The sequence below is a fragment of the Felis catus genome, chromosome B4, assembly GCF_018350175.1.
Source record: "Felis catus isolate Fca126 chromosome B4, F.catus_Fca126_mat1.0, whole genome shotgun sequence".
In the NCBI taxonomy this organism is placed as follows: Eukaryota; Metazoa; Chordata; class Mammalia; order Carnivora; family Felidae; genus Felis; species Felis catus.
The window spans coordinates 25,058,475-25,071,607 of record NC_058374.1 but is presented as its reverse complement, the minus strand read 5'-3'; the positions used below and the strand labels follow the sequence as shown (position 1 = coordinate 25,071,607).

The 13,133-nt window shown below is 43.8% G+C and overlaps 1 protein-coding gene across 8 annotated transcripts in view; it reads right to left on the bottom strand.

Annotated features, from left to right (window-relative positions):
• PDSS1 (decaprenyl diphosphate synthase subunit 1) overlaps positions 1-13,133 on the bottom strand; it is a 42,390-nt gene that overhangs the window by 3,561 nt on the left and 25,696 nt on the right. For 4 of the 8 annotated variants that reach the window (XM_023256463.2, XM_023256462.2, XM_045061035.1 and 1 more), the window contains 3 exons: positions 5,904-5,984; positions 5,687-5,800; positions 26-106 (listed from right to left, as the gene is read on the bottom strand). In XM_023256463.2, coding sequence (XP_023112231.1) covers positions 26-106; positions 5,687-5,800; positions 5,904-5,984 — 276 coding nt within the window. Of the gene's footprint in view, positions 1-25; positions 107-1,263; positions 1,338-2,900; positions 3,114-5,686; positions 5,801-5,903; positions 5,985-13,133 lie in introns of those variants that run through there. The other 4 variants (XR_006600367.1, XR_002743687.2, XR_006600368.1 and 1 more) reach the window with 4 other exon arrangements.

Sequence of the window (13,133 nt, the reverse complement as noted above, 5' to 3'; positions counted from 1 at the left end):
AATAATCTTTGTAAAATAATCTTACCTGTAATACGTATTGTTGAGCTCTGTCCACATCTCCTGGTAAACTGAACCGTCTCATTATCATAGCATTCATTTCTGGGAACTAATCATAAAGAAAGAAAATCTATTTACTGCTCTTGTGAGAATCAAATGTTCTACCACTTAAGTTTGTAACAATAGGAAAAAACAAAAAGGTGGTTACATGTTTAGATGATGTTGGATGGGGGGGCCAGTAAATTGTAGCAATTAAAGCAGCAGAACTAAAAGAGACACCCATTTCCAAGCTCAGGGACTGGCTGATGCTCAGGAGAGGCAGCTGTTGATGTTTGTTCATTCTGGGGTTCTTTCTATTCTATCCTTGGGCCCAACACTGAGTAAAAGAGAGTGAGGGAACAAAGTACATCCCTAACATCTCCTTATTGACTGCTCTTCTGGTCCTCAAACTTTAGATTGAACCATAATCATCAGAGGCCTGTTGGACCACTCCCTCAAAGTTTGCCACTCAATAGGGTTGGGACCCAGGCACGCATTTCTAACAGGTTCCAGATGATGTGGGTTTTGCTGGTCTCTGCTAACATTTTGAAAAACACTCGCTTAGGATGAGGCTGGGAATTAGGCATTCTGCTTTTAGTGCTAAACTGAGTGACACTGAAAGCTACTGAAGGATCTGAGCAGAGCCCTGCCTTAGCAGCTCGAGTGGAACAGAGCAACGGATGCTCAACGTTGACTGCGCCCTGGAGTCACGTGGGAAGTTTATGGCTGCTTGGATCTGCTCCCAAAGACTGTGATTGTATTGGCTGGGGGTCTGTCCTGGGCATCAGGATTTGAAAAGTTCGCCAGGTGTTTTTAATGTGCAGCCAAGGTTGAGAACCACTGAGTTACAGGAGACAGGTAGAGACAGGTTGCTGTAGTTGATTATAAAGAAGACCAAAGTTAAACTGTGGTACTAAGAGAAAAAAAGAAAATGCATACATTGAAGATAAAAATCTATATTCTGTGTTACTTAGCAATAATTCAGGAGAATTACCACCATTAACAAAATCAGGAAGTTAGGGCTCTGAGTCACTGCATTTTCTAGATGGGAAGCTCTAGTTCTGGTGCCGACATAGCTGAGTGGGCTTCAACCTGTGTGTCCTGGCCTCCTCCTCAGTGTCCCGAGGGAGTTCAACTATGGGAGCTAAAATCCATTAGCTCTAACAGCTTCTGGTTCCATGAAATAAGAGGGAAGATATATTTAGTTTTGGACACATCAGTGCTTACAGCAGTTGCCAGTTTTTCCCTGGCAGTGAGCCTGAAGTTGTTGTCCTGTAACCACCACCACGGTATTAGTAATCCTAGAAGAAAAAATAGGGCACACATAGAAAAACCTCAACCGGATGATGACAGAGGAAGAATTAAGAATGTTCCTTTCAGAGTCAAGTATGTGTCAGAACAAAGTTCTAAACACGTAGAGGTTGCTCACATGCTTAGAAAATGTAAAGGCCAGCAACTAGTTAGCACTTAAAACCAGTAATTTGTTTTAGTTAGTGACCTTTTAAAAGAATAAATTTTACACGAAACAAAATCAGGAAAGCTCAAATCAGTCAATTTTAGTGGTAAAAAGCAAAATTAAATAGGCATTTGTCTTAATACCACACTCTAAAACTGATTTCTGGAAGGCTATGCCCCCAAAGCTGATAATGATATTGTCCTGGGCATCTGGTAAATTACCTTGTTTATGGTATATGAGCTTTTCCTGCAACACCAACAAATATGGTAAAATGTGCTGCTTGGGTGGCTTCTCTGATTCCTTTTACTATAAAAAACATCGAGAAAGCAAAGTTTGAAGAAAATATTTGCATGGAGTGTGACTACATCCTTCCTTTAAACAAGTAGTGTGTACAATTTTAACATGCAAATACCAAACTCTTCCCTAGGCACTGCCCTGTCCCCTTACTGTGTAGGTGGAGAAATGAGAAACCTAACAGGAACCACAGCTGCCTGTTTGCAGATTTAGTGAGCAATAAGAAAATTTTTGTTTGTCCAGGCTGTTTTAAGGGGAAAACCTTTTAAGAGTATGACAACTCCTATTCCGTGAAATATGTCCATAAACCAAACTACGAAGGTGATCGATAAATGTAGTGAGCTTGCTCAGACGAAACCTGTCTAACTCTTAAGGGACGAGCTAGTCACAACACCAACAGAAGCCTGTGCAGCTGGTGCAGGGGCTGGGGATGGTGACAGCAGTTGGAAGTACAGCTAGAGGCTGACATTTAGGTCTGGTGACTTATCAAATAAGGGAAACAGAAGAAAGGAAAAGAGCTTTATTTGAGAACTAATGTAATCTCTCTCTCTCTCTCTCTCTCTCACACACACACACACACACACACCACGAAAAACCACTTCCATTTTGTTTCTGAAGATCTCAAAATCCAACTTCTATACTTTTTAAAGATTCAACATGATGTTTTTGTTCTTACAGAAAATACGTATACACGTATACATGGAAGGACACTTGTCATCATGGGGACCTCTCAGAAATGCTGAAACTTTCCTTAAATCCCCTGTACCAAGGTTATCAAGAAACCTTAAGGAGATGTCAAAAATAGTGAATTCCAGAGAGAGGGAGTTTCTACTAAGTTGCTGGGTCCAACAAATTCCAATTACAAGACAACCCGCTGTGTGAAGTTAAAAAGGAAAAATGGCTTCCCAAGGTTGTTTATCTTGGTGGAGACTCAGTGTTCGCAAATGGAAAAATGCAAGGGCTAATTAATTGGCAAACAAAATTCCCCTACCTGTGGAAAAGATTACAAACATCTCACAACGAGTCCACTAAATGGGTTAGGTTAACGACAAATCATGGAAGCCGACACAGAAGCTCTTCGTTGAGCATCGCCAGTGCAGAGAACGCCAGTTACCTGCTCTGCGGGAAGCCCCACTGGGGATCGGACAAGCTCCGCAGGCGCCAGCTTGCATCAGCATCAGCACTGGCACTGGTAATACATTGGGTAGTGATAGGAACACTGGTCTGAGAGGAGTTGGCGTCTAATTGTCTGCTGTGCCATTTACCAGATGTTTAATTTTGGCCAAGTTTGCACATCACTTTCTTATTTGTAGAATGGGCATAATACCTACCACAAAGAGGAGTTGTGAGATTAGAGGTAACGTATGAAAGAATCCTTTGCAGACCACAAAAACAATGCATTTTCATTAAATGAAGATACTGCACAGTCTTCTGTTATTTTGGAACTTGTTTTACCCTAAATCACTTTGAGCCCCATAAATATCTGACACATTTCTGGCCAAGAACCCCTTTTTTGCTGATATAATCTATAGTGGAGACTAAACCTGGTATTTTCTTTTAAAACGACAACGCTTTTTTGTACTAACTTTTGCCGATAAGCCACAGGACAGAAACAGCTGATCTACTTAGGAAGTAGGTTCTTTCCAGAGTCACTTCCCTCTTGGCCTCACTCTGTGTTCCCCTTTCTAGGCGGCCATGTGCCTTTTAACTCCCTTTTCCTACTGCCTTGTGGGCAGATGGGAACAGCACTGTCTGGTGAGGGTGAATGGGTACCTCGTGACGCTGCATTTCCCAGTGAGACGCCCGTAGCACTGTGGTTAAGGACGCGGTAAGCTTCTGTGTATTCCTTTTCCTTGCCCCCGCCCCCCTTTTTTAAACCAGTATTTTTAAATCTCTTATGTATTACTGACCACATATAGGTTGGGGTGATACAGGAATGATCCATTTTTTCCCCAACTTTGTCCCAGTGTATCTGAAAGGAGAACAATTCACAACTCCTTTGTGTAGAAGAAAGTTAATTAGTTTCTGTTGAAATAGGTTCATAGTGAAACAATCAGAAGAGGCATCCACTCTCCATCCATCATCTTAAAAGGTTCAGCGGAGTCAGCTGTTAGTGTCCTGGGGCTCATGACAATTATTTGTCAGTGTTAAGATTTCTAAAAGTACGGCACACCAAGCTTTTTAGTAGACTACAAGCTTCTTTAGGAAAAGGCTTGTTCCTTAGTCATCTTGATAACCTCAGGGCCTCACTGAAAGAATCCTCACTGAGCTGGCAGTCTCCATTCCCTCCATTCCTCCTGTTCCTGACTCAACATTTACTAACCAGCGTCTGAATAGACTAACGTTTGGAGTCTGTACAGACAGCAGCCAGTGACTGATCTTTCTGGCCTCAGGCATGCCTTTACGTTTACATGGTTTATGAATCCTCCGTTTTGTGGGTTAATAGTAAAAAAGAAAATGTTCCTTGCTCATGCTTTAATGTATACAAGAGGATTTTATAAATTCTGTCGGAACTTAGCACATGTATTAATATTATTGAGTTTTGGGCTGGCAAGTTAGTCTCATGAGGAGAAAGAACCCATCTATAACACGTCGTTCTCTTCTCACCTCTGCCTCAAAATTCTGAGAGGACAGAGCCTGGTAGTGAGGACTGCTATTTCCACAAAGGGCTTCAACATCTCCTTTTGGGTGGGTGGGTGAGTGGGTCCTTCATTCCTCAGTTGACTGATGTCCACTAGCGTTGGCCAAGATCACCTGGTCCACCCCGCCCCTTCACCCCCGCCAGCTGCTAGATTCCCCTAAAGGAGAATTACCCTGGTGATGGCTCTGCTAGACAGTGGACAAAAGATGATCTCTCCTTCCCTGGGTGGGAAATTGATCAAAAGCAAGGTCACTGGTTTCAATAATGTCAAAACAGAATCCCTGAGTTCTATGGAAGACATAGTTTATCTCTGTAAATTGTGAGAAAGAATACAGGCAAATCTCTCAAAAACTAAAAGTTACTAAAATTTTAGACCAAAGAGCTAATAATTCTTCATTTCATGGATTGGTGATGAACATCTTGTTGCTTTGCTAAATACCGGATTAAATATGCTGCAAAGTTACAATCTATTAAAAAGATGTCCAAATGCCAGCCAATGTCCCACTCACTTCAAACCACACTTGGCCCAGCCACAGCCACGTGGCCGGCCTCCAGAGCAGGCTCTGGAAATAAATGTCTGCCTCGCCAGTCCCTGCAGCATCTCTGAAGCTTCCTAAGCTTTTTCATCCACGTGAAGGAGAATTTGAAGGCAGCTTTTACTTACTTCCTTAACTGACAGTCCCTCAATCTGGAGAAAGAAACAACTATGTGGTTCTAGTTGTCCTTGTAAATGTTCTTGACATTTTGAGGCAATGGCCAAGGCCCTCTGAGAGCAGCAAACATTCTCATTAAACTTCGAGAACTGCAGAATTTCTTATGCTGGGAGGCCCTTCCAGTGCCTTTTTAAGGGGCTCTGAGGCACATCCCAAATCCAGTCCTATAATCAAGATGCGGAAACCATTCACCTTGTCAGTGCCTAAAATATATGGAAATAATCGTAATGCTACCTTAAACACATACAGCATTTAATTTACGAGGTACTTCTGAGCATTTTCTCAGTTAATCTTCAGTACGACCCTGAGGGGAACGTTGTAATCTCTTCCGTTTCAAGTTTTATTCACAGATAAAGCTTAGCAGTAAAATGGCTGGTCCCAACATCTCAGCCCCAGGGCCAGGATCAAATCTAGGTCCAGGTCTCTTACCTGAATGCTTTCCCATATCTCCCCTATCAGCTTACCTAAATGCTTACCCCATACCTTCCCATCAGCTGTGCCTGGAGCAGACAAAGCAGTGTGTCCAAGGGAGTTTGGAAAACCTACCTGTTGGCAAGCGAACAGGACAGGGCCGGTGGCTAACCCAAGCTTCAGATCTGCCGACGTTGGTTTGCCCATCCGGTCAGAACACGAGGTGAAGTCCAACACGTCGTCTATTAGCTGGTGGAAGGGAAAGAGGGGCATCTAGAGCACCACATCCCGCACCGCGGCTGCCCCTCCCGCTGTGCCAACAGGCCACGTTCTTAAAAAGCAGCAGACCAACCTGAAAGGCTATTCCCACGTTTTTCCCGTATTGATAGGCAATCTCATGCACCGCTGGATCAGGGCATCCGAGGACAGAGACCTGAAGCAGAGAGAGAATTCTGAAATAAGCTGCTGGCAGGCCCGAGCCGGGCAGCCCCAGTCTGCGTGCACAGACGCATCCATCCGGTCCCTCCAATGAGAGGCAGTGAGGCTGGTCAGGAGATACTGCAGCAGAGGGAGATCAAACATGCATACGATACTGGTGCTTTTAATAAAAGGATGTCAGCTTCAGACGGTTTTTTCAGATTTTAAGGAAACCACCTTCCACCCCTTTCCCAGGATAAGTCATCTTTCCCACTGCTTCCGGCACTCGGTGCTAAACCTGGCCTAAATGTTGGCTTTATTTTTATTTTTCTATTGATGTAGACCTTATTTTAGGGCTAGCTAGTCTGATCTAATCACACATGATGTTGCTATATATGTATTTCCTCATTTGTAGTTTCTTTTAATACTAAATTTTTGGTGATTTCACTTATTTCTCAAATGCAGCTATTTCCTCACATGTGTGAAACAGCCTCAGACCTTGCGCTTCTGACATCCTGTTTTCTCATTCTCAAGGGTCTTCATGGTCCTACTGCTCCTGTATTTCTCTTGCAAGAAGTAATTAACTACATGGAAACTTTTTTTTTCCTTTCTTTTTCAGTGAAGGAGAAGTAAGACTCCTAAGCACTTTTTAAAACTCAAAAAAAAAACTAGCTGGCTCCGGCACTTGAGTGCCTTTCCCACTGCTCTGCTAAGCAGACCCTGCCACATTTCCAGAAAACAAAGACTGGGTAAAAACCGAAAGGAGGGAACAGGAATGAGGTCTACTCCACCGGAGAGGAAATGTCTACGCTGACTCCATGAGAAAGGCAGACGAGGTGCAGTCTCCTTCCCGAGGTGGGTCACTGATGATGAAGGATCCTGTCCTTCGTGACCCTCTGGTCGGCACCCTCTTTGCTCAGGCATCTGTGTAGCCCAGTGGTGCGGACTCTGCGGTTAGCCTGCCAGGGGCGTGTAAATACGCCACGAATTACCACGTGAGCTTAGCGTATTACTTGGTATTTCTGGGCTTCAGTTTCCTCATCTGTAAAACGCAGGATCAAAAGCACTTAGCTCATAGGGCTGCTGTGAGGAATACACACGATGCTGCTTTTAAACCTCAGCAGAGTGCTGGGCATCTGGCCATAACACTAGATGTTTGCTGTTGTTGTTAATTATCCTCCTCCTCCCCTTCTCCTAGGTGCAGGAACAGGAGCTGGGTAGTGTCCATGCTCCGAGGCTAATTAAAGCCAGATCATACAATCTGGGCAACACTCTCTTAGCCCTGAGAATGTTTTTGATGACTTAATGAAGTCTGTGACCGCGTTAATGTTTGGCTGCAGGTCCTTGATACAAATTTGCCTGTCATGAAAGGTCAGGTGGCCACTTGAATGAATAACAAACTCACAACCGCTTTCAACGGCACAGACCTGACGACTGACAGGCACGGATCCACGTACAGGAAGAGATTCCTCTTTTCAACCAAACTAAAGAATCTATGACACCAGCTGGGAGACGATTTAGAAATTTTGACAAGAGTCAAGATAGCCATCAACTCGGCCGAAAGAGTAAGTGTGGTAAGATCTGGGCAGCCGAGGATGTGCTGAGCTCAGAACACAATGACACCCCCTTTCCAGGCAGAAATAACTCAGAGAGCGAGCCCGTTCATGCTGTTACTTCAACACAAAACAGCACAGAAATGCCAGCTTTCTTCCTGAAACGTAAGAGATATTTAAAAACTCTCTTCTATTTCTAAACTCATTGGATTAAAATTTATGGAGTACATATGATGAGCACTTTACATTATCTTAGTTAAGCTGCACAGTGTCCCAGAAGCATTTCTTTTGTGGTTGATGATGATAAGAGCGAACAATTACCAAGCCCTCATCATATGCCAGGAGCTATTCTGAGATTTCTCGTGTATTAACTCACTTACGGGCCAGGCCCGGAGGCACAGAGAGCACCAGATGTTACAGGGCTGGGAAACGGTGGAATGAGAATTTGAACCCAAGAGTCGAACTCCAGAGACCATTCTCTTAATCACTTTATTACACTGCTTCCAAGGGGCGCAAAACAGAAGCCCAAAGAAGTCAAATCATGTGCCCGAGGAAGCAGAAAGCTGTGAGGTCTGGGCGCACCGCCTGCAGCTCACATGCTACCACAGAAACGAGTGATACTTAGTGGGCAGCTTCTGCTTCATAGGCGGGGAAGGGACATTTCTGCCCAGATTTCCACGCCTGGGGTGCAAAGACCGTTCCTCAGTGCCCAGAGAATCCCGCTCCCCCACGCTGGGTAAGGATCGCCTGGATCCGCCCCATGCAGGTGGAGAAGTCACAAGCTGTGCAACACAAAAAGCACAGAGGAGGTGTGCGGACAGGACACAAGCGCTTCTTGTGCTCAGCGTCAGGGGAGAGGTGCCTCTTATCTTTCCAGATGTGGGTGGAGGATGAGGAATGACAGGGGAAAAGAAAGTGGAGCCTGGCTAACCTTTCTGTTGGAAGCAGGCCCACAGCAGGTCCTGCTGTACGCGTGTGGCTCTTCTGGGGGAAGAGGAAGAAGGTTTCAGAACGTTCTCATGAGCCTGGTCTCAGAGAGGCTGGGGAGCACAGGCTGCATTGCAGGGACCAGCACTTGGTGTTCATCAAGCATCTCTGTGTCACCAAGGAAGTTAAGACATCTATCCTGAAGACACACAGATGCCTCGTGTCTTTTTTATTAAAAAAATGGTGGAGATTATTGGAGCTCCATTCTTACATACAAAATATCGAAATGGGTGTTGTCATGTCAAAAACCAACTAAAAATACTGGGGGAGAATATATGCAACATAATATCACAGATAAAGTGCTAATATTCTTACTATATAAAGAGCTCTTTTTTGTTTTGTTTTAAAGTATATTTATTTTGAGAGAGAGAGACAGCGAGGGAGGGGCAGAGAGGGAGGAAGAGAGAGAGAATCCCAAGCAGGCTCCAGGCTGCTAGCACAGAGATCATGACCTGAACGGAAATCAAGAGGTGGATGCTCAACGCACTGGGCTGCCCAGACGCCCCTGTAAAGAGCTCTTTAAAACTAGGGGCGTGGGGGGACCAAACACGTTAGAAGATGGGCAAAAGACACTGGCAAATAACAAAAACTGAAGATAGAAAAATGGCCCTTAAGCACATGAAATGTTCAAGTTCACTTAGAAGGGAGAAATGCAAATTAAAACCCCACTGCAGTAACATTTTCTCACCTATCAAACTGGCAAAAACTGAAAAGCCTTACAACACATTCAGTGAGCGAGGCTGTGGGCAAACAGGCAAGAAGCTCACATACCCTGGTGGTGAGAACATCTGAGAGTACAGTCCTTATGGAGGGAAACATAGTGGGGCAAGAACTACACACACGACTACCTTCAAATACACCCAGAAGGTACACTGCTAACAATTCAAAAACACACTGGAGCGCCTGAGTGGCTCAGTTGGTTAAGTGTCCAAATTCAGCTCAGGTCATGATCTCGCAGTTCACGAGTTGGAGCCCCGCACTGGGCTCTGTGCTGACAGCTTGGAGCCTGGAGCTTGCTTCAGATTCTGTGTCTCCCCCCACCTCTGCACCTCCCCCACTCATGCCCTTGGGCTTGCGCGCGCTCTCGTCTCTCTCTCTCAAGAATAAAGAAACGTTAAAAAATAAAAATAAAAAACATACTTGCATAAGGTTAGGCACTATAGTATTATTTGTAACTGTAAACTACTAGAAGCCTAAACACCCATATATAGGAGTGGCTGAGAAAACCACAGTATATCCGCTCGATAGGATACGAAGCAGCTGTTTAAAAAATGAGGAAGAGGGGCTCCTGGGTGGCTCAGCTGGTTGAGCGTCTAACTCTTGATTTTGGCTCAGGCCATGATCTGATGGTCATGAGATGGAGCCCGCCTCAGGCTCTGTGCCACGTGTGGAGCCTGCTTAAAATTCTCTCTCCCTCTCTCTCTCTCTCTCAATACAATACAATACAATACAATACAATACAATACAATACAATACAATACAATGAGAGGAAGATTCTACAGAGCAGCATGGGATGATATCCCTGATACACTGTTAATTGAAGAAAGCAAGGTGCAAAGGTCAGACAGACACAGAAAAGGTAGCACAGCATCCTACTTTTCCTTGCAAGAAAGAAGGGGAAACAACATGCATGTGGGGCTGTTCATCTGTGTAAAAAGAAACACAGGAAGGAGGAAGCAGAAGCAAAGAGACTGGTCACTCACAGGGTGGGTGGAAAGGATAAGGAGGGGGACGGGACACATGGGAATGATGGGCAAGTACCAGTCTGTATACACTTCTGACTTAAGGAGCTAGGTTAACATTTCATACACTCAAAACCACACCAACAGCCTCCAACCCCCGCAAAAACAAAATCGGTTAAGAATGGGAGGGGACCTCTAAAATGGAGTAAAAAATAATCTAGCTTATATTTCAAATAATAATTTAACCACACTGAAAAGAGGTAACTTCGAACACAGATTTTTGATTATATTATCCTCAGGCTAAAGACAAAAAGGAACTATAAACAAATATTGAACTACTAGGTTTTTATTTTTTACAGAGATAGGAGTTACCAATTTTTAAACCCCTTTGGTATATTCTAGGGGACTGAGCAAATATATTGTGGAGAATGGGAGTCAAGCTTCTCATTCTTGGGGAAAGGAGCTACAAATACAGTCGACCTCTGAGCAACATGGGGGTCAGGGGTGCTGACACCCCTCCACATCCTGTGCAGGTGACAATCTGCATATAATTTTTGACTCCCCTGAAACTTAACTATTAATAGCCCACTGTTGACCAGAAACCTCACTGATGACACATTCGATTAACACATACTCTGTATACGTATTATATACTACATCCTTACAATAAAGCTATAGAAAATGTTCTTTAAAAAATCATAAGGCGAAACTACTTTCATAGTACTATACTGTACTTATTAAAAAGAAAAAAGATAACCCGCATATAACGATCTGTGCTGTTCTAACCTTATGTTGTTCAAAGGTCAACTGTATAGAAGGACAGAATGCTAGATAAATCATGAATTCTGTGGAATGAGCCAACAATATGATACATCACTGTTTGGATACGCATAGATGGGAAATAAAAAGATCAAGACATAAACATACCCATATATATATATATATATAAATTTATATATATATAAATTTCCTATTTCTGTCTACTATCATTGGAGGGCCCAATGATACCTAGTGGAGAGATCTTGGTTTCTAAATACCATTCTCCAACAAAAGAACAGGGCTCTTTGGAGAAATTATGAATTCTAGTGTTGGGAAGGACAAGATGAACCTGGAACGTCTTCTGCCAGAAATTAATGAAGTGTTGGGGCACCTGGGTAACTCAGTCAGTTGAGCATCTGACTCGTGAATTAGCTCAGGTCGCGATTGCAAGTTGTGGGCTAGAGCCCCGTGTCTGGCTCCACACTGAGAATGGAGCCTGCTTGGGATTCTCATTCATTTTCTCTCTCCCGCCCCCCCCCCCCCCCCCCCCCCCCCCCGCCACTTGCAATCTCTCTAAAAAATAAAGAAATTAAGTAAGTGCTAAAAGAATGATGGGGTTAGATTAAAAGGACACAGAAGCCAGGTTAAAAGGCCTTCCCCACTGGCCAAATATGGGATAATTCAGCATTCAGATAAATAACAGTAAAGGGTTATAATCCACAGAATAAGAATCCAAGAGTTCACAGAGATAAGATAGTCCTTAAATCAAATACCCTTCTATGGTAGAAGCAAGATGTTGAAGGAATGACAGAATTCACAAAACAGTGACTTGGCAGCCATTGTCGTAATAAGTGTCTGAGGAAAGAATCACAAATAGATGCGAAAACCAGAGAGAGTTTGATAAGCAGATTTACATAATCTCATAATCCCTCCCCAGATAGGGAAAAATAGTAACCTGAAAATGAAGTAACCTGGCAGTTACTACTGCAATCAAGTGATCAAAGTGAACATCACCAGTAACAGCACAAAAGGGCGTCATGTGGCCCCTGACGTGACGAACTGAGCAGGTGGCATCCTTTTTGTTGTTTTCCTGTGCAAAATGCATAACCGGTATCTAAGTTTGCAAAGCAGCAGACAGATCCAACTTGAAAGGCTCAATGACACATTAAAAAATCAAGGTAATGGGGGCGTCTCGGTGGCTCAGTTAAGTGTCCAACTCTTGGTCTCAGCTTAGGTCATGATCTTGCGGTTTATGAGACTGAGCACTGTGTCGGCCTCTAGGCTGACACAGTGCAGCCTGCTTGAGATTCTCTCCCCCTCTCTCTGCCCCTCCCCTGAGTATGCTCACTTGAGCTATCTCTTTCTCTCTCTCCCTCTCAAAATAAATAAATAAACTTAAAAAAAAATCAAGGTAATATAAGAGCAAAGATGGACTGAGGAACTTGTTGCACACTGAGACATCAAAGACTTATGACAGTTAAATGCAACAAGAGATCCTGGACTGGATCCTGGACCAGAAAAAGTTTTCCCCTTTTTTTTAATAATTTTTTTTTTTTTTACATTTATTCATTTTTGAGAGACACAGACAGAGCACACATGGGAGAGGGGCAGAGAGAGGGAGACACAGAATCTGAAGCAGGCTCCACTCTCAGCTGTCAGCACAGAGCCCGACGCGGGGCTCAAACTCACGAACTGTGAGATCATGACCTGAGCCGAAGTCGGAGGCTTAACCGACTGAGCCACCCAGGTGCCCCTCCCCTTTCCTTATTACAATATTATGACAGCTGGCAAAATAGGAATAAGGTCTATGTGTAGATTAGACAAGAATTTGTACCAAAAGACACTGTTCTGCAAATACAACCCACAAAACAGAATCCTGTGGTAGCATACTGTGGCTTTGGAAATAAAGTAACAGGAAGACAGCCCATTGATTCCAGGCCTCATGCAGCACTGGAGAGTATACAAATTTGGAAAAAAAGAAAAGAAAAGAAAAGAAAAACAAACGAATGCAGGATTATCATACCCAGTTCTGAGTTCTAATCCCAGCTCAGCCATGTCTGACTGAATAACACTGGACGGGCCACTGGACCTCTCAGATCTCATTCCCGTGAGATTTTTCTGGGGAACAAATCATGGCCTCCACTGGTAAGCTCGAGTGTATTCTATATGACTAGGGCACGAATA